The sequence below is a fragment of the Haliaeetus albicilla genome, chromosome 17 (assembly GCF_947461875.1).
Source record: "Haliaeetus albicilla chromosome 17, bHalAlb1.1, whole genome shotgun sequence".
Classification (NCBI taxonomy): Eukaryota; Metazoa; Chordata; class Aves; order Accipitriformes; family Accipitridae; genus Haliaeetus; species Haliaeetus albicilla.
In genome coordinates, this window is record NC_091499.1 from 21,399,377 (window position 1) to 21,421,674 (window position 22,298).

Here is a 22,298-nt window from a genome sequence, read left to right on the forward strand (position 1 = left end):
GTAAATGAGGTTGCTCAAATTGCCTTCTGATGGGAAGCTGCCACCCATGCCTTGTACGTGGGACCAAAAGAGCAACACGCTGTCCTGCATCTGAATTGATTTGGAGGGATCTGCACAGCTGGGCAATGTGGGCAGACCAACAGCTGGGTGCAAAATGAAGCAAGAACTATCACATTTCATCTGTCCATTTCAAGCAACTGAAGTGATTGTCACCTGGGCCTCCAAATCTTGCCACCCTGTCATGGACAGTGTCTATTTTACAGCCATTATAACCTAATCTCAGCTAATGTGATTTACACATAGTAATTAATGGAGCTTCAGCTGTAAGGAAATTGGTCGTTCAATTTGAGTTTAATTTACTGCATGCGCATACATTAGAAAGCACAAATTCCATAGTTGTGATCTGGGCACAGAGAAGGGGTTGTGTGCCCGAAGGAAAAAATAAAACACCTAATAAACAATACACTGCTGGCCTTCCACACCTCCCACTCCTGAAACATCTCCTTGACGGCAGGATGGCACACGAATAAATCAGGGCATCTCAGTATGGATGCTCGGAGGTACAAAGGCAAAGTCCCTGCTGTCACTGCATTTCCCAGCTGCAGGAAACATCAGCCTGGTGTATTGGTGAGCATGGCCTCATTCTGATCCCTGCACACATTTGGGGTGTGTATCCATCGGAGAGAGCAGGGTGGGTTGATGGGGTGTAATGGTATGGGGTGTGACAGTACAGGGTATAAAGGCTACAAAAGACGCTGTATCTGTGGCACACATGTGAACAACTCCAGTGATGGAAAACCATGCCTAAAAGCCAGGACAACCTTTCACAGCAAGGGCAGCATTTCATTTTCAGCCACCTGAAGTTAAAGGTGGCTTCATACCAGCCTGGCCTTCGGAGCAGCTAGTAACCATGCCCAAGCAAAGCCAAAAGCAACGCCTGGGCCATCCCCACTGGCCTGAGTGGGACCAGGGATGCCCCGGTGGCATCAAGGCTCTCCTGCCTCGGGGACTGCCCTGCAGGAGATACCCACAAGATGTTCAGCTTTTCTAGGGGTTCCCCCCAGAATGCCTCCAGCTTTGTGCCATGAAGCATCTAGCTATGTTGCCTGCATAAAAAGGAAAGCACTCACACCTTATTTTAAAGTAAAGGTCAATGAATTAAAAACAATTGCTCAAGGTGGTTCATGCAGTCTCCTTTGTGCCATTAAATTCCACACGTGCAATGTAACTGTAACGTCTTCCCTGTTTAATTATTAGAGCATATATGTAGAAGGCTTATATACAGTGAAAGGTTGAAAATGCTTCCTGATTCAGCACATATTTGAATTTAAATTCCAGGTATAGAGTGTATGCAATTTGGCTTTAAAATACTATCATTAGCTTTACAATCTATCGTGCTAATTAGATTTAGTCACAGGTTTCATTGCCAGTAACAGTTCTGTTATTTAACTGAGCAATAAATATAAACAATTTTGGCAGAAAATTATTTCTACCAACTAAATAGTGTCTGTGTGGTCTCAAATTGCATCTTAAAACAAAACATTGACATGAAAGAAATGAACTGCAAGCCATCAACATCACCTAGTGTATACTGTGCACAAATCTGGTATCCCATCCAGAGTTCGATACTGAACACGAGTCACCCGAAGTTCTCTCTTCTATTTGTTCCCTGACTTGCTAAGGCCCCAACATAGCACAGCCAACAAAGCACCTCCTTACCTTACGGAATAGAAATGACTTTAAGCACACGCTTTAACCTCTAATCCAGCACTGGGATGCTCTGCCAAGTCTTCTACAAACCCTAGGAAAAGAGAGTTGCCCTGTGCAGATTTTGAAGACGATACTGCCAGGGGCATTTTTAAATGTGTTTCTGCACCGAGTGTAAAACTCGAGCAACCACAGTGCACTGCAGATGCCCACAAGGCACCCCAGGTACCCCACATCTTTGCTCTTTGAGGTACGGGCATCCTCATGGTAGAACCACCTAACATATCTCACATTGCAGAGTTTAAAATACAGCTGAATTGCAGATACCTTCACGACGTCCAGCTTGCACAAATACTTTTCCAAAAACTAACGCAAAGGCAACATTTAAGGCTCGAAATGGACTCATTAACACACCAATTCCTGAGACAAAAGGAAGCTCTGCCTTTCTTTCTCTGCCAGTTGTTTGGTTTTGTGGTTTTTTTTAATAATTAAATAGCAACAAAAATTTAAATAATTCCAATCTTAAAATGGGTTTCTTTCAGCAGTTTTTAAATGAAGAGCTGGCAAGGAGTTTGGGGGGAAAAAAACCCCACATAAACAGTTATAAAAATAGGGGAACACATGTTAACAGTAGAGTTTCTTCAAAAGCAAAAAAAAAAAAAAAAAAAAAAAAGATAAAAGCAACCTCCATCTGTGCCTTCCCCATCCAGGAAGGGGGAAACCAAAACCAAACATACAGCTCAAAATACACTAGGTATCCCCCTGGAAGAATCCCAGGGTTTCCTGAGGAAATCCATGCCCCTGCCTCCCTCTGCCGGAGTGTGGCCTGGAACTGCACCCAGTCATTGGAAAAAACAACTTCTCTTCCCTTATAGCTTGGGGGCTTTCCTGCTCGCAAGACATTTGCAATTTAGAGAGGGTTTATCAGCTTTCTGCACAATTGTAACTTTCTAGTCACCCAGCATCAGACTAGAAAAAAGTGAAATTTCCTTTAATATTAATCAACCACTGTAAACACTGGGGGGGGGGGGGGGGGGGGGGTTTAATCATTTTACATAAAGAAAAACCCATTTTTATAACTTGTTCCTTTTACCAACACATATCTACTTCAAATTTATCCCGTATTTCAACAAGCAGTGTTTATCAGCACTAAATCTAATTCACGATGCTTCCCTCTACTAATTGCAAGTTCCAGCACCCCATATCCATACAGAAGCTGGGTCAGAAGGAGCAGGGCCAGTTGCGCTGCATCACCCTCCTCCCTGTTCTAGCCAAGTCCCATTTTTTTCCCCTTGTAAGTAGCTTCTGCAAGCCCTGAAGGTATTTGCAGCATCACTGCTTGGGTGGACAGTCCAGCTGTGCACATGCCTGCTGTGACCTAGAACAAGAGGCTGCAAAAAGAAGCGTTGACAGCAGAAGGGCAGAAATAAATCTATTCACACTGAAACAATATTAGATGTTTCCAACTTATGCTTGGACCACTATTGCAGAGGGAGTGCAGCAGCAAAGCAGATTTTACTTCTAGAACTTTTTTACTCCTTAGTTACTAGTCCAGAGTTTCAGAAGAGTTAGGTCTAAAATTGGCTGAACTCATTCCTAAGCCCTATCAAAAAGCAAGGCATATACAGAACAGTAAGTGCAAAATGCTGCTTCTTCCTGTAAAGTTTTACCCATCCTGGTAACTCTTATTCAAGCGAGAGTTAGTCAATCTTTGAACGACAATTCAAATTGTTATTTAAAAATGGTTATTAAATGGACACACCACACAATAGACCAACCAACAATTCAATAGTGTAGTAACACTCCTACGAGTTGTACATCAGCAGTTGGTGTTTTTAACTGTGTGAAGCTCTTAAATACCTCCTCAGCCCCATTTTTGCACCTGTCTTGGAAGGTGTTGTAAAATGATGCACAACTATGTAGCTGATACTTTGAGGAAAGAAAGTGTCAACCTGCCTTCTTCACATTATGAAGATTTCCAATACCACTGCACTTTTTTTCCTCACATTTTCTATTAAGTTACCTTGACTATACAGGAGACTCACATTTGAAGAAGTATTAGATTTAGCCTTTGTTAGCTCAATAGAATTATCCTTGGTTTGCAGAATTTCAGTGTAATCCTATCTGTCAGCTTTGATCTTTAAAAAAAAACACTTCAGTGTTCAGACCAGGGACATGATTCTTTCTTTTTTTTTTTTTTTAAAATCACTTCAATGCATTCAGATCTTGCAAGTGTATACCTCGACTTTTAATAGTAAAATTTAGGGATCAGTATTCAGAGCACTCCCCCCCACCCCCATGCTCTTATCAATTTTATCTCCTAACTATAATCACTTCCCAACTTTTAACAACCACAGAAGCTCGCCATGAATAAATTTAGCATTCATTTTACCTGCTTGATAATGAGAAGTCTGGTGACACTTCCTCAAGCATTTCTCTCATCAGCGCAGTATTTGGCTTGAAAGCCTATGGGGAATGCAACTAGTGTTTTTTTATTGTTATTACTCTACTGTACTTTGCAAATAAAAACTGGAGTTAAAAGCCATTTAAACCTAGTCTTCATTCTTTAGTTTGAACACCTGACACTGCTTATGCTTTACAAGAGTTTTTCCTGCACGATATGCACTTCAGAAGTACTTTGAAAGATACCATAATCTCATTTAGAACATTTTCAAATTTTATTTGCAACTATTGCAATTACAAAGAATATAACAATGTGAATTTGCATTTAGAGTGACAACCCTTTCTAATAAACAAGGTCACAAATTAGTGTGCACCTATTCTGGCTTTGGGCAATTTTCATAGGATGGAAATTTTCCTGCATGACAATTTGTCACATTTTACAGCATTGCATTTTCATAGTTCAATACACAGGAACAGAAATACATCTGCTCCTAGTTGCAGAACACTCATATGTATTTCTGAAATACAGAAATACAGCTTTGAATTAATCACCTTCATTTGTTTTATTGAGAGGAAGAAAAGGAAGAATCCATCCATGGCTTTTGTCAAGTCATACAATACACTAACAGCCCTGATTCTCTCCTCCCTGCATTTACTCTCTAATTAGACTTGTTTTGTTTTTTTTTTAAAACAGGAGTAGGGATAGAATCACTGTCTTGTTTACAGCCCTGCAAGTAGACTGAGGTAAAAAAACTCAGACAAAGAGATGCACACTATTACAAATGCAAACAGCCATCAAATTGTCCAGTTTATTCATGGGAATTCAAAATTGATACAAAACATGCCCTCTTTGCATGTTGTGTTTTACCCTTAAAATGTTTCCGACAGTGTCAGGTAGATTCAGAGTTAAGAATATACTTCGGCTTTCAGTATGAACCTTTTATAAAGGCATTACCCAAAAGCCACCAACTTACGTAATACATGGTCCCAAAATTGCTTTCAGACATTTTGTTTATCAAAAGACTCAGATCTTCTGCTGATCTGATGAAATAAAGGCTTAAAAATGTTTTAAGCCATTAATAAGTATCCTATGGCAGAGTCAAGAAAGTTTATGATTTCCATTATAATCTTGGGCATAAAAAGGCAACAGTCCTAAAAAAGCAGCCCTCCAGAATATATGGAATGTGGCAATGGGTATGATGCCAATTTATGATGATCAAGTTAAGTAAAACAGATTTTTAAAGCTATGAATGACGTGAGCAGTATCACAGCAAAATATTTAATGAATACCACAGAACCAATCAAGTTTGAAAGTTGAGCAGATGTTGTTTCAATCAACAGAGATTTGTAATGTCAAATATACCAAAACGTTTTCTAAAATAAATCCCTAACGCAGAAAAATTGATTTAAAGTTTGCTCCTAGCTAATAGTACCTTTTACTTAAATTGGACCCTAAGCTGATCAGACAATACATAGCCCACACTTTCGGACATTTATAATAAAAAAGCTTTTATTTTCAGTTGAAACAAATGCACCATCCTGCACTTGAAGGCTATAATGAGCCATAAGCATATTCCAAGGTGTATCAATGGCAACAGATTTGTTTCACCTCCACTGAGAAGTTACATATGCACTCTTAATTGGTAAAGAAAAATTAAACTCAGCCTTCTCAAAGCTTCTGTACTGTGTTTCTTGGTTATTGTACAGTTCCACAGTCAGACCAAGAGTTTGCAGTGTGTGCAGATATTGTAGTCAATCAATAGTATTGTTTAATCATCATCTTCCTCCTCTTCTTCTTCCTCCTCAAAACTGTCTTCAAAGCCCTCGCTGTCTTCCTGGTCCTCATCACCTTCTATTGCTGTATCCCATTGTGGATGATTTTCTGGCACTGGTTTTGCTTCATGAACTTCCAGCTGTAAGTGGATAAATAAAAAGAAAGAAAAGACAGGAAAAAAGTGTTACAGATAATACACACCACTTTGGGAAATCAAACAAAAACAACGCCTAAAACAAATTACACACACACACAAAATTGACAGTTTAAAAAAAAAACCACACAAAAAACCAAAACAAAACCAACAACTGCTTCCAGAAATACGGCATGCCACATTTTTCTTATTAACTGGATATATCTAGGACTAAGGGCAGGGAAACAGCATTGCAGACCTCAAAGTATAAAGCCAGAGCCAACCATACTGCAGAAATTGAATAAACATGAGAAACCGTGTATTAAAATATGCAGGCACTGGAAAGCATCACAAACTTCAGTCCCATTTAATCCAGCATAAAATTGCCACTACTGACATCAGACAGAAACCACTTATTAAGTCCCTCCTTGCCACTGTTTTAAAATTAGGACAGCTTGACTTCTTAAAAGATACCAGGACTTTGGGGGTTTTACTAGCCATATGAAGTAGTTTTCAATATAATACAAATATACAACACAATTAAACATCACCTTCAACGGTTTAATCTGGTCCAGTCCCATATATGAATCAGATCTTAAATAAACTGTGTACTGATAGTTTCCAGGTTTGCCTGGTGCTGGGAACTTCAGCTCTACCTACAAAACAGAATTCACACCGTAAGTTCTTACTGCTTTCACGTGATGCGTTAGAACAAGTACCTGAGTACTCTAATGAGCCATAAATACTGCTACAGAATAATACTTTTTTCTTAAAAAGTTTTAGTTTCTTACAAGTGGCACTTCTATGAAAATCTCTACATAATGAAATACCTGCAGAAAAGAGACAAAAAGCCCAAGCACAATACCTTCCATGAAAGTTGAATACTCGAGTCATTTTTTTTCTGAATTAGACCAAGTAACTCTACATTAAGCACAATTTCACCCTGTTGTATGCTTTCTAAATCTCAAAAACCCGAACAGGTTAAAATATTTAGTCTGCTGAAAGTATTAGTTTAACTCTACTGTTATTTGAAATTGAACATAAAATTTACTTTGAAAGAACAAAATACATCAAATCTCCATTTTTCAAAAAAGCAAAGAACACAGGCAAAGGTTAGTGTCTCAGAAAGGTTCATGAGCCAAGGCTAATTAATTTATCTTAGCCTCTGCTATACAGAAGAAGGACACTTGATATTTCTCATACACTTGAATAACTTTCTTTAAGAATGATCATTGTGTACGAATACTGTTTTTCATCAGCTTTTGATATCAGGGAAAAAAACATATTCTGCAAAGAAACTTGAAAGTCTTCTTAAATTATTTCTTCTTTCTCCATTATCAATTTTCACAGTTAAAAGACTCCACTTTTATCAGGAGAGTAAAATTTGTCTTCCATCTTAAGAGATAAGTATGAAAAAATTAAAATCTAAATGTATTTGCATACCATAAGACACTTCAGTATAGTTTTGTAATACCCCAAAAGAAAATTCTTCAAATACTTTACCTCCTCTTTATCTTTTAGTGTACAAACATGATATGGCATACAAATTAGCATCTGCTCCTTCCGATCTGCAATATATAGCCACCACCATTCTTGTTTTTCCTTTCATAAAAAAAAAATACACAACACCAAAAAAACAGGATTATTGAAGTCATATAAAATGATGCCCCTACACTTTATAATAAGTAATTATGATTCACTGGTCCTTATAATACAGATAGAAAGGAGATGGTTTGGTTTTGGTGGGGGTTTTTAAACTCTTGGATGTATATGAATAAAGTATGTATTACATACTGCACACTGAAAGCAAACAGGTTATCACAAGTAACTGTTGGTCTCCAAAGGCTTCATTCCATATGTTCAGGCTAAGCTACCATGTGAGACATGGAACCATTCTGAAGAATTGTGTCCACTGAGGATTAACAAGCAACTTCATGCAATATAACACTAGCTTAGGTCCTTCAACAGAAATCCAGCCTGGATAAAAATGTCAGCATATAAAGCAAGGCACACCAAAAGACAAATGAAGTACTCTTCACAGTAAACAATCTTTTTCAGTAAAGTATGTTTTGCCCCACTTCTCTCCCCCTCCAAAAAGTGGGAATCTCCTGAAAGTTGGAATTTGGACACATCGAGATTTCACTTCAAGGAAGTATGAACCACAGGCAATATTGGTATTTGTAAAGGATACCCAACAACTGCTGCCTGTCACACACAGCTTTCAAAACAGCTTCAGCTCTCAAAGGTCTTGCCACTGCAGGCACTAAAGCAGAGTTTCTAAACTCAGTGAAATTAAATGAGTGCAGTTCTTCATAAAAGACAGCAACACCGTACAAAAATAATAGTTTATCCCTTTAGTCCTTTACAACTATTCCAAGTGATTTTCTTTATGAAAAACCGTCCCATGTGATTACAAGGCATAAGTTATTTAATCTGTAAGTTTCAACAATAAATATATTGTCAATCTGCTTGACAGCTGTAGCAAAGAAGAATCTTACGCAGTCAAAGTGTTTATTTCCTAGCCAAGGGGCCTCTAGGAATAGAAGGATAAACAGTATAAACAGTACAGATGAACAAGAACTACAGATGCTAGATCCATTACAGAAATGGCTACTCGCCATTTTGGGTCTATAAGGACTCTGACCATTGAAAAAAGGATCTGCATTTGTATCAATGCATTATTTTTGATGTTACCAAAACACTGTGCTGACTTACTATATATTATATGTGCTTCCATCACTCTCAATGGCAAGGAATATTTTTTTTAGAACAAAGATCAAAACTGTCAACTGGATTTTCACAAAAACTGGTAAAAATAGCAGCCAAGGGGGGAAAGAAATACCAGAACAAACAACACTCATTGATCTAATGCTCAAAGGAATCTATACAGTAAACTCTTTGAAAGTAAAGCTCCTGACCCCAAAGTACCACTGCTTTTTTATAGAAAGGACAACTGTGCAGGAGTGTCATTTTCCTCTCTCTTATTGGGTGGAATTTAAAGTTTATGCCTGTGAGAATCTGGCAAGCTAACAGGCAAGCGGGCAAAATGCCCTTTAACAGATGGGTGCAAGGTTTGGCATGCCAGGGAACCAGCATGTTCATGAAATTGGAACACCAGCGCCAGTTTCTACCTAAAAATGTCAAAACTACAATCTGTGCAGTTTCTGGATCCATGGATGCAGGAGCATAAGATAATTATTTAGGAACCTGCATAGATTAAAGATGCATCTCTGGCAGAGTAATCGACTGCCCAAAAACTTAGATGAAGTGTTAAGGCTACCTCCTGAGAACAAGTATATTAGGCTCAGCTACCAAAAATTCTGGAAATAGATTCACACAACTACAGCATTTCAACCGTAACTTGGCATCTCAGAACTGGCCATGACCACAATACACATAATACTCTAGAGCACAAATGAAAAAACACCCAGAAAGTATGATGGAGTTTGTTCTTCAGACATTGCAAATCAGCTCTATCTGAACATGCCCCAACTGCAGCTACAGCACTAAGTACAGCTGCATTCAACTTTGGGGAAATCATTGACAAGAGGTTGGAAAATTTACAGCTGCAGTACCATGAGACAGTACATGTGTATCTTTCAAGTTCAAGCATTCAGTTCAGCCTTAGATTATTCTTTTAGCATAGTATTTAGGTTTTATCATAAAACCCATCACCAGCTTGGTTACACACAGCTGAAGCTTAAGCAGGTTTGTACAGAGTAAGTATAAGCGAAGTCTCCAAAGGAACTCTCAGTGCAGTAAAAAAGAAATACAAATAGTTAGTGCCCCTGTGGCACTGGGCATAGCACATATTCACTGTTTGAGCTTAGACTGATGACCAAAGCCAGCTGCCTTCGCAGCAAGGAGGTATTAAGACTCTGCTGCATATTTGACATGATCTAAGGCAGCCAGAAGAGCAGAACGCCAGTACACCTTTTTCTGTTATGCTGGTGTACTGCTGGAAGCTGTACTGAGAGATGGGAGGGTACCTAACAGTATCAGGAAAATACAGCACTAAGATCAGCCATTACAAAACTAGATGTTGTGAGGCCACACAACTCTCAGCTAAGGCCTCCAGGAAAACAATTTATTTGGTTTATTTGTATATCTTGTCTGGCCTCTTAGCAACACATCTTGCTTCCCACACTTTACTTTCTAATGATAGCAGAACTAGGTAAAACCAGCAGGAACAGTATGATCACAAGCATGGGGACAACGGAGTATGTTTTGCACATGCAACAAGCTGTACAGGGTACAGACATAAAGAGCCTTGGGGACTGAAAAGAGGTAGCAAATATACACCGTCTTCCTTTTTTCTCATGTCTTCCTGTTCTTCCCCATCTCAGTTATCTCCTTTAAACCACAAGAGGAAGCATAAGCCTTGCATCTCATCTCCCTGTTACTGGAGACAGCAAGACGAGAGAAGATATCCTAGATTAGCTCCCTAGTTAGACAGCAGGGAAGCAAAGGAAACCCTCTGAACCACTGGCCTGGAAGGGAAGTGTGGCCAAATACTCCTTCCTCCTGGTCCCAATCTGGTCACCTCCCAAAGACCTAACTTATTTGCTCAGAACACAAAACCTGCACTTTGAAAAAATCCCATCTTTTTCACGGTTTCATTGCTGCAACTGGTTTTCAGACACCAACTGAGTGGTCAGCTGTTTGTGTAAGTAACAACTGATATATTGGAACATACTTTCAACACCAAAGGCTGCTGTAGAGACACCTCAGCCTATCTACTACACTGAGTCACCACTCGCAAACACATCTCTGATACCAATCCCCATCTGATCTTGTATTTTTGAGCTCTGTAGGAAAAAGACTGTTCCACAATGGGCTTCTGCCACTTCCAGACTACACTGTGGTAGAAAGAGACAGCTTTACCAACCCTCTCCATCTTCCACAGCCACACACTGTGTTGCCACCACGCTGCTGCACTGAGACTTGAAGTCAAGCAGCAAGCCAAAACAATCTGCTCATCCAAATGACCCCTAAACTCTCCTGTCATTACTGTTAACATAGGAGGGGGGGATCAGGACGTCCCCCACTCACAGGTGCTTGCAGTTAGATAAAGAGCAAGTTAATACTCTATATTAGAGCCACTGCTGTGCTTTCACATTCCATAGCGCGCACACAAACAAAAAAAAAAAAAAAGGACTATAGATTAGATCCCTATATATCTGAAAGGTTTCATTCTGAATCTATCTATATGTAGCAGATCATCATAAAAAGAACACTTTAGCATTATTGCCATCAAAAAGGGACCTTAAATTCTATGCAAGTTTGCAAGTCTCTGGGAACTGGATAGAAAGAATAATACATTAAAAGTTTTTAGGAAAGTATCTGAAGGAGTTTAATTGGATTTTATAAATTTAGACTTTTTTAAATTAAGATTAGTAATTTTTTCAAGTATTAGACTTTTTTAAAAGCCCAGTATTTACAGTAAAAACACAAAAAGAGCAATTAATTTGTATTATATTAATTCTCATGTTTTGCAACTGTAATGTTTTTTATTACCTCAGGAAAAAAAAGACTGTAAACGGGATGTGTTATCTTTGACTTCGTTTCAAGAAGGGCTCTTTCCTTTCTCTGTATACTTTGCTGTAGTTCTTGCCACTCCTGTCAAAGACAAGTTTAAAGAGTTACTGTGCACTAGCCACCTTTTGCCTTAAAAAAAGAAAGAAATTTCAGCCCATGGAAATGATACATATGACAAGTTCTTGTGCTACACAATACATTATAAAAGGGAAAGGCACATAGAGATTAAGTTATACAGTATGACTGAAAGAAAAAAAAATCAAGCAACAGTAAAACTAAAGAAACCATTCATATAAATATTAAACAAAAAAAACCCAAAACACAGATCTGTGGGGCTTGCACACATTCTTCAAAACTCACTTCTACAGCACTGCCTATGAACACTCACTACCTGAGCTGTAAGAGTCCTGATTACAAGCCGTGTGATTCTTTTCCCTTCAGAAGCTTATTCTCACCCTGTACAGGACTTACAGTGGAAGACTTGAGCATGACAGCTGGAAGAACTGTGGTGCAGAAATCATCTACCACCACAATGCCTCATTCTCAATTACAATAACAGTTTCAAATGACTGACTAAATTATTAACAGTTACTAGAGTTTAGTAAGCACATGTACAAGTTCATTCAACTACTGCATGCTTATAGTATGCATTATGCAGTATGCAACAGCCCCTGCATGTAAAGAACAAAGTTCAAAGAAGACACTTTATCTCACAAAATCTGCAGCAGCTAGTAATCAAATTAAGCTGAAAGAAACATTACAATCTTACCCTGAAGTTAAGCTATTTTTCTCATGTCATTTTTAAGTTTTCTGTCTATGCTGCAAAGACCCTTCACTGCTCTCTCAAACAGACTTGCAATGACAAAGCTCTTACACCAGAATAAAGTCTAAAAACCTCTAGAGAACTGATATTACTCCTTCATCCTAGTGTTGCCTAGCCTGAGGGGATGCCAGAGGATTAAAATGCATTTTCTCTCAACCCCAGAGGCAACATTACCCTTCAAGAAAAAGTAAGGCTTACAGCTTCATCATCTTTGTTTTGCTTCTCATCTTGTTCTCTGTCAGAGTCTCTGTCACTTCCATCATCTTTTTCACTTTGAGAGTCCCTGTTTGTTTCTTCTTCTTCAGATTCACTTCCTTTATCCGAGATCTCCTCCTCTTCTTCCTTTGCAACTACTTCCTAACGGGAAAGAAAAACCAAAAAGCACATTCACAGCACCTGTCTTAGGGTCATAGCCCTTATTTCCTATTTTGATCTACACCCTTCTTGTGTCACAGAGTATGTCTACAGTGAAGATTAATCCTTTTCACCTCATCTGCTAAGAGGAGCAGGGAAGCAATTTTTCTTCTCCATATGGCATCCACAACATGAATAGGAGAAAACAGTATTTGATTCTGAGGTCACATTTCAAAAAGTCATAAAAAATTTAGAGAGAATATAAGAAAGTACCTACAACACAGCTTATGAGGTAGAGAAAACACCATGCAGTGGGAGCATAAAGGTATTAAAGCTACTTAATTTACCAGAAGAAAGTCTCATTTCAGTTATTAACTTTAAAGGAAAAGTAGAAGGTACAGAACAATTCACCTCGCAGAAGGCAGCATTACAAGAACAAATAAGAAGGGACTATGAAGCCAGACTTCTAAAGTAGTTGGGCATAACTTTCAGCACTGTGGTGGTTCCCTGATTATTTTACCAGTAATTTTTAAATGCAAAGAAGAAAAATGCAATTTTAGGAAATATGCTTTACAAAAGCATAGAATGAAATGTAATAGATGGATACAAAAAAACATCAGATTAGGAGTGATAAGCTGAACAAAACACTAAAATATTAATGAATCTATGAGCTACCCCATTAGCTTGTTTTTGCTTCTGCTGTTTCGGTGGCTGCAATGAAGGTGGCACAGGTTTCTTTTTCAATGGCTTCTTTTTCTTTGATTTTGAAGCTTTCTTGGTTCCTTTATTCTTTTGCTGCCATCCTTTGCTCTTAACTTTGTTGACATCTCCTTGCTGTAGGAAAGCAGTGTTTAAAATATTTATTCTGTTCATTAAATTTCAGGCATTCACTGTACTTTAAGCATTTTAAGCTTAGCTTAAAAGTTAGAAAGCATAGCTCAAGAGACACTTCAGTAGTCATTTCTGGAAAAAAAAATGCTTGTGAAGCACACAATTAGCAACTCAAGAGCTGAAAGAAAGTTCTCTTTAGCTACCAAGAGGAACATTCATTCTTCACTTACCCCGTCTTCTGTTGGTTGCTCTTCTGCTGCACATATAGACTGTTCCTTTTCAAACACTTCCTGGTTAGAGAAAGATGTGAAAACTATTAAAGCCTCTCTGTACCAAAAGAGCAAATTATTATTTTATACTTGAACATAAACTAAATCATCTTAATCAAGTCTGAAGGCTTTACTCATTATGGCAAATTCTTTTATCGTGACAAACACAACACAAAATTAACAGATCAAAATTAAACACTATTTCAAACATTTGGTCTAGGATTTTTCCATCACTAGCATTATAAAAAAATTTAGTAACAACATGTCATCTTATTCCAAAGAATCTACTTGTTTTATAAAGCATAGAAATTCTGTATCACAAAAGCAAGCAGCAGTGAACTGCAAATTCTGCTCCAGTTGCCAGAGCATTAAAAACTTCAACAGCTGCACTGCTACTCAGGGACACAGGACAACAAATCAAACCAGAAATATGAAGCGTTAAGACAAAGCACAATGTTGGTATTATGTAGACTAGAACATCTCTATGCAAATGGAATTTTTTCATGCATTTCTTTCTTCAAAACATACTATATGCCATTTAAAAAAAAAATCATTCATAAGGAGCTGTCTTTATATAAAGATGGCAAATATGAGATACCAGCACAAAAAAAGCATCATATAAAAGGCTAGCTCTAGTTTTTAGGTCATGTATCTTGATGCCAGACTGCCTAGTGGAGTTCATGTAGAAAACATCTTAAATGAGTTTTCTATATGCTGTCAGACATTTTAATTAATTTCTAAGTACAGTCCAGTATGCTAACAATTCCCAGTCTCCTTCATGTTTAAGACCCAGCATAGCGATATGGTGCTGTTACTTTCTACCTACTGCATCCTCAGTTATCATTGAGATGATGCATTCTTAAATTCCATAGCATGAACACATGGTACTTATATATACAGACCGCTTTCTGCTGAACTGGTTTCAATGGCTAGTCTGATCCTCAACTGTAACACTCATGCTTGTATGCCTTACCTTACAGGCACAACTCAGACTTTGTTTTCTTAGACAATTATCTGAATAGTACAGATACAAAAATTGACACTGTAGACTTTGTTAGGCAAAAGTTTGTTTAATTTCCCTGCATTAAGTTTTTTGTTCAAAGAAAGTCATTACTGCATCTTAAGCTAAAAAAAAAAAAGCACAAGTCAGAAGTTTAACTACTAGGGTGTAGTATTATTTTGGTTATCCCACATTGCCACCCATTCAGCAGTCCACTTTCTTCAGGCGGCACTGGTGTACCTCCTTTATATTAAGTTATGTATATTCTGCTGGACTGAGTTTCTTTCATAAAAGTGTCTAAAACACCCAAAAGATTTGTAACATTATGAGCCCGCATAAAGTGAAATCAAACACTGTCCTAAGGACTTGAGTGAACACTTTATTCTAGTTCAAGAACTAAGTTTCTGAATGTCTCTTTTCCTGTTATTTACAAACCTCAGGCCAGTATCATTTGCCATATTCTTTTACTGTTCCCTAGACAACTGCAATGGGTCAGACTGAACTTTGGTTTGATTCCAGGAAAACATTCTCATTCAGAAACAAAAACATAAGGGAGGATTAAGAGCACAAGTTCTCAATTTCAAATCTTAATTTTACAGTTATATTTACAAAATACTGTTAGCTTGTAAAGAAGAAATGCCTGTTTATTAGCATATGCTTACAGTTACCCTGAAAGAACAAGTATTCTTAATACTTACTGCCATGGTCTGTCTTGTTAGTGTGACCAGAACAGTCACAAGAGAACCTACTGTAATATTGTTGCTGTCTTCATCATCCAAAACTAGTGTAAAAAGAAAAAGCAACACATCTATTAAACTTCTTTAAAGCCTTTTTTCCCATTAAACGTGGTTTCTGTTGTGTCTAAATATAAGCATACAAATTCCAGAATTTTTAACAAAAAATAATTTCAAAATATTATTTAATAGGTCTCCTTACAATCTCAAATATACTATCAGGATGAGGGCTGGTAATTCAGCAAACTATAAAACAGCAGCATTGAGTTTGAAATTTTAATTGCATGAAAGTTAGAAAATTCAAAGTTATAGCTGTTATGGGAACCATAACTCTGTAATATTGTGCATTATAAATTAAAGCATAAAACTTTAGAAACATGAAATACCACACATGACCAAAGGGACCCTGTTATATTTGTTCTGGGAATCATAACTTTGATTTTCCTGACTTTCATATGATTAACAACTCAATTTCAATGCCACATTAACAATCATGCATTTAATTCTTTTTTTAAGTAGAAGGCAAAGGAAAATAAAAGAACAGCAATGATTATTTTAACTAAAACATCAAACATAAAACCCACAGGAAAGCCAATGAGGAGTTTATATCTCTCATCTATGAACTGGAGAAGTCCCAGGTTGGGGAGGAATAGAGCTATATCCCAGTGTAGAAATCTTATTTACGTTCTGCGCCCCCCCCCCCGGAAAGCAGTTTTACTATTCACTAGTTTTACAGATACATTTTTTTATAATGTAATACTGAGCTAAACAGAAAAGCATATGGATTGTTTAATTCTCCATACCACAGCTGAGTACAGTTGTGTGACAAATAAAGACTATAGGAAGAAAAGCGTTGCTTGCCAAAATATGGCAAGGTACTCCCAAGACTGAACTTTAAGCAGATTAACAGGACTGTGTACGATCCTGTGCTACAATAAGACAAAACCTTTTGTTTGTTTTTTTTAAAAACACACATAAACAACATTTAGAAATACCAAGATTAACAGACATTTTCTTCCTTAACAGATATTTCCATTGACATTTGCTTCTCACAGAGGACTATGCATAAGCCAAATTACAACTTAGGCTACCCAAACAAAACATACCACATTTTGAATTTGATCATTGTAACCACAGTAACAATATAAATTAGAAACAAGTATTAGAACAACCTTCCAAATATCTCATATTTACTAGCACTGATCTTCTACAAAGGAAAGGAGACCGCAGAACCAATTCACTTTCCACTGAAAGGCTGCCTAACAGGAACTGCCTCATCTTCAGAGAGGAAGAGCGTTACACATTCAGTGAAACAGTGCACACAGAAGGTAGCTAAGCATAGCATGGACAAATTCTGCTAGATATAAAAACTATACAAGGATTATGACAAAGGAACCCATGAATCTTTAGTCCTCAGGGTGTCCAACTCAAAATCTCACAAAGGACTCTCCATGCTGGAATAAGCTGAGCATAAATTCTGGAATAAGCACAACTTTTAAAGTTACCTAATAAAAGTGGTATTTCAACCAGAATTCCACATTGCTCATGAAATATTAAATCAACAGATGAAATATCAGATAAGCTCCTGTAGGAGAATGTACTGCTGGCTTGGGAATCTGTGAAATGTTTCAATTTACTTTATCTCCTCAGACTGTAAATCTCACATAGAAGAGCCCACCACTCAAAAAAGTATGTCATTTCCAGGCCACATAAATAACAATGAGCTGTGTTTCAGCATCCTCCAAAAGCTTACTGCCAACAGACTATCAAAATGCCAGAAGAGGGACATATACAGAACAAAAGGACCTCCCACTCACCCTGTGGTTTTATATCCATAGTGACATACGGAAAGCTGCCAAGGACAGCCATAACTTCATCATATTTCTTATCTTCTAGGAAGTGCAGTAAATTGCGACGATCAGAACCTTTCAAACTCACCAAATCCTGAATACTTTTGATTTTATACTAAATTTATTTAAAAAAAAAAAAGGAAAAAGAAAAAAGGAAGTCACATAGTAGCAGAGAACACAGTCCACAAATAAACTCTTGATAATACATCACTTGGGTATCTATTAGTAACAAGGGGTCACACCATTTGATTTGTTCTTATTAAAAAAAACTACCCATACTTTAGGAAACTAACAAGCATATGTTTTAAGAAATGATAAAACAGAGGTTGCATTCAAACATACTAAATAGCACTGCTTCGAACATTGGTGTGTTCCTTAGTACGTCACCCCTTAGAAACTGGTAAATGTCTTATAAAACTATTATTCAGCCAGCTTTTTCAGAAAGCTGAGCCAAGAAATCTTACTAATCGGGTTCTTTATTTAGAGTACTTTAGTGCTTTGAGATTTATATTAGCAGGAACAACTAAGTACAAGTTACTTCTTTTTCTTCCCATACTGAACTGACTACAACTGCACACCAAGAGCTTTATAAGGCTTCCTCCTTCATACATAAAGGATCACAAAATCAGAAATACTTTCCACAGTAATTGATAATTTTTTTCCTTTTATGAACTCCTCTGTGCTACCTTCCTAGTATATTTTCTATCAAACTAGATTAAGAATGATGTAAAGCCAAACAAACAAGCAAAAAAAAGTTCCAGTAGGATATTCCAGCCACATTCTGGAAAAATATTAAATACAAGATAGTACTCTAATGAGAAAGAAACGCTGTTTCTCCCGTTTGTGAGGTCAAGGTAGACTGGTCTTTTACACTCTTTTACACTTATCAGATCTCTGATCTTAATTCCCACCTCCTAACTGAGATGGACTTTAAAGAAACAAAAAGCACACAGATCATCTAGGAACTATTGTACTGAATTCCTGAAAAATAAATATATTTTTAGTCTCTTAGTTAATTCATAACCTTGCTTCCTTATAGGCAAATTGGTAAAAGAAGTAACAGAAAGTGTTTTAAGAAGTTACCAAGTATCATTTGTAGTTTTATACCTTTTTATGATTGGAGACTCGCCTAAGATTGTCCTCTTCGATGTGAGGCAGCTGCAAAAGGGGAGACTTGAACTGTTGAAGTCCCTGGACAGTCATCTGGGAAAGCTTCATGCAATTTTCCAAAGATCCCAAAGATGGAGCACGGAACTCCCTTTCTTGGGGAGAATGAAACAGACAACATCACTTTTAATTTTTTTTTTCTTCTTACACTTTTAAAGTGTGTACTTGTACTACAGACCACAGAAAACGTTGTTTTCAGTCTACCAAGCAAAAAAAGAGGCATCTTAAAATGTTCAGCATAAGTAACCAGGCAGCCTTTTTACTCCCACTGCAGTCAACATAGCTCAGCAGACATTTTCTTTCCTCTATTTAGGCTATCACAGCTAAACACTAAGAAAGGGAAAGACTTCCATCTAACATTGTCTCAGAGAACAACAGCGCAATGTATCTATGCAATTATTATAGACAAAAACTCCATCGTTTAAGGTTAAAAAAAAGCAGCATCAAAAGCAATGTTTAAAATTTGTACATTTTACATATGTCTGTGTATAACATGTTTAGCTCTACTTTTTAAGCGTATCGTTAAATACAGTTTATCATTAAACACTAATCTTTTATGACACAATACATTACTTACAAGATTTTCATCTTGAGAGATGAACATAAAGGTAGCAGCCTAATGCTTGCAAGAAAAAAATGTAGGTATAACTGAAGCTAAGCAGAGCATATTATATGGTTAGAAGGCAGTAAGAATAGCTGTAAAATACCAAAGGCCTGGCTTTTGTAAGTAAACCTCAAAGTTAAAAGGCATGTCTGAGCAAACACCTGTTTGACTTTTCTTTTAGAAATTATCTACAATTCCCTTCATATTTTAAAGTACAAAAAGGTTTACCCTCTACATAATTAAAATTATTGTAAGATAGACAAGCAGAAAGTCTTAACCAGAACAAAGCAAAAGAAAAAAAAAAAGCAGTCATTTAATACTCTTCATCATGTCTCCAAAGAAATGAAAAAGCAAAGCAAACAGGTTTCCACATACTGCTATTTAACTTTGTTAGACAACCATCCATTCCTAAACAAGGCTTCTCAAAACCCTGTTTAAAAAACTCATTTTTGAATTCCCCTGCAGCTCAAAAGCTGCTGCAAGTCCAGAATTGGCAGTGTTTGGGTCACTCTATGGATACTTTACCGTGAAACAGAAAAATAAATTAGATCCTCTTCAGAGAGCCAAGAGGAATTTAAGCTACTTAAATCTTTTTCTGAACTCATATGTGGCATATGAAAGAACTGAAGGCAATTTTAAAGATGGGTTACAGAAGGCACCTGTAATTTACGATGCCTGTCATTTCATTTAAGAATCAGTGTATGTATTTTCCTATACTTCAAAACCTTTTCTGAGAAACAATCAATCTTTGATTACCTTGACTGTTACAGGTATATTCTGCATATAAACATATAAAAATAAGTATGAATACAAGTATCTGTTTGAGTACATACACAAATACACTCATATATGTATACAAATATGTATTTGGTATGGACATATTTGGCTGGTATTGGGATATTTGGGACACTTACAACAGGGGCATAGAGGCATCTTTCAATAGATCGATTAGACAGATGGTCAGAAGGAATATGCCCACTCTGCTAGGGCTGTGTGATCGAGCTTACCACACTATCAAGGCAATTAGAGATGCATAAAAGCACATTTACTTACACCTGGGTGAGAAGGCAGACAGGCTGTAACATGCACCTGACCAAAAGGGTACCAAAGCCAAACCTGCTGAATGTTTAAGTGCCAATGGCATGTATTTTGATAAAAAGCAAGTTTAAGTTAATTTTAAAACATTTTACAGAGGAAATATGAAAAGATAATAAATCTGACAAAAAAACCAAAACCACCCAGATTTGGTGTCTTCAGTACGTTTTCTCCTTTCTTTACACCACTACCTTGCCGCAAATTCATAAGCGGCTACCAGGGTATGATAAACACACACGAAAGATCACTCCATCACCTCTGCTCCACCTGCCCCTCTCCCTTCAAATGGCCTGTTTCTTCATTAATTACACCAAGCTATAAATATAATCAGCTAGCAAATCAAATTACATGGCAGGATTCTTTTTTAACCCAGTACATTAGTAAATACTGTGAAGATTACACACAATACAAAGAGAAAAATAACACATGAATGGAACTATCCAGCTAGACATACTGATAAGTAACAAAGATGTAACTTTTACCTTTCAAAAAAAAAAAAAATCATAGACTCATAGAATGGTTTGGGTTGGAAGGGACCTTAAAGATCACCTAGTCCCAACCCCCCTGCCATGGGCAGGGACACCTTCCACTGGACCAGGTTGCCCAAAGCCCCATCCAACCTGGCCTTGAACACTGCCAGGGATGGGGCATCCACAACCTCTGGGCAACCTGTTCCAGTGCCTCACCACCCTCACAGGGAAGAACTTCTTCCTTACATCTCATCTAAATCTACCCTCTCTCAGTGTAAAGCCATTACCCCTTGTCCTATCACTACGTGCCCTTGTAAGAAGTCCCTCCCCATCTTTCCTGTAGCCCCCTTTAGGTACTGGAAGGCTGCTATAAGGTCTCCCCGGAGCCTTCTCTTCTCCAGGCTGAACAACCCCAACTCTCTCAGCCTGTCTTCATAGGAGAGGTGCTCCAGCCCTCTGATAGTAAATAGTAATGGAAAGACTAATCTCCCAAATAAATAGCACAAAATTACTTTCCATCTTACCCATCTTCCACCTCCCCTGTAATTTTTTTGGCTGCTGCTAAGGAAAGTCACAGGACTTTTTTAAATTAAAAAAAACACCCCACACTGCAAACCAAGTTAATAAAAGGATCCTAAATATTCTCTGACAAACTGGTTTTTGCAGGGAATTCACCTAGAGCTCTGAGACCACAGAGCACTAGTCAGAGTAGAAATTCTTCTCTTTCTTAAAGCATTGACTCATCACCCATATGACAGCAGAAGAATATTTTAACAAAGTTGGAGAATATTACTTTGGTTTCCTGAAAATAACACAGGACTTTATATTCCCCGAAAGTGGATTTGAGGAAAGACAGTATAGCTTTTAACGACACCCAACTGCCCCCACCATAAAATGAATGTCATTACTGCACGTATTTTGACAGCTTCTGCTTGTCAAAAGCACACAAGACAAGATGACCTTTAATCTAATGTCATAAGGTCATCTAAAACATATGACATTAAATTAGTCAATCACAAATTTAATTGGAAATCATAGTTGCCTGTGAAGGAATGGTATACACTTGGGTCAAACCACAACCTCTACATTACACTGCAGCTTCCAACCTGAATTAAGAAATGCACTTTGACTGGACAGCTGAACTGATGCCTAACCTTTCTGCAGACAGTTGTAAGAGCACTTTCCATGTTTTTGGCAGCGAACACCTTGCTTGGCAGGGCAGCTATCTACTTACGACACTGAAGGACGACCTCAAAGAAGCCACCGAGACAATTTAGACTTGCTGATTATCAACTACCAGTTAATCATCACAAAACAATGGATGCAAGCAAGGAATGCCACACAGCAAAGTGTATTTTCAGGGAGCTGCATGTAAAAAGAAATTCTCACAGACTATGCGGAAATCAGGCAAGAGAGTAAAAGAAATTTTATCCAAAGGTAGCTCACAATTGCCACATTTTCCACCAGGCCAGAAAAAGCTTAGCAGTAACTAAAAACTGACTGGACTGAAATGAAAACAGTATCAGTTTTGCTTTTATGAAAGCAA

The 22,298-nt window shown here is 37.6% G+C and overlaps 1 protein-coding gene across 1 annotated transcript in view; it reads right to left on the reverse strand.

Annotated features, from left to right (window-relative positions):
* Positions 1-4,886: 4,886 nt before the first annotated feature.
* SEC63 (SEC63 homolog, protein translocation regulator) overlaps positions 4,887-22,298 on the reverse strand; it is a 60,631-nt gene continuing 43,219 nt past the window's right edge. The window contains exons 12-21 of the mRNA XM_069804986.1: positions 18,524-18,678; positions 17,384-17,531; positions 15,531-15,613; positions 13,794-13,853; positions 13,408-13,566; positions 12,577-12,735; positions 11,535-11,636; positions 7,521-7,619; positions 6,569-6,673; positions 4,887-6,023 (exon numbers count right to left, since the gene is read on the reverse strand). Coding sequence (XP_069661087.1) covers positions 5,880-6,023; positions 6,569-6,673; positions 7,521-7,619; positions 11,535-11,636; positions 12,577-12,735; positions 13,408-13,566; positions 13,794-13,853; positions 15,531-15,613; positions 17,384-17,531; positions 18,524-18,678 — 1,214 coding nt within the window. The 3' untranslated portion in view covers positions 4,887-5,879. The remainder of the gene's footprint in view (positions 6,024-6,568; positions 6,674-7,520; positions 7,620-11,534; positions 11,637-12,576; positions 12,736-13,407; positions 13,567-13,793; positions 13,854-15,530; positions 15,614-17,383; positions 17,532-18,523; positions 18,679-22,298) is intronic.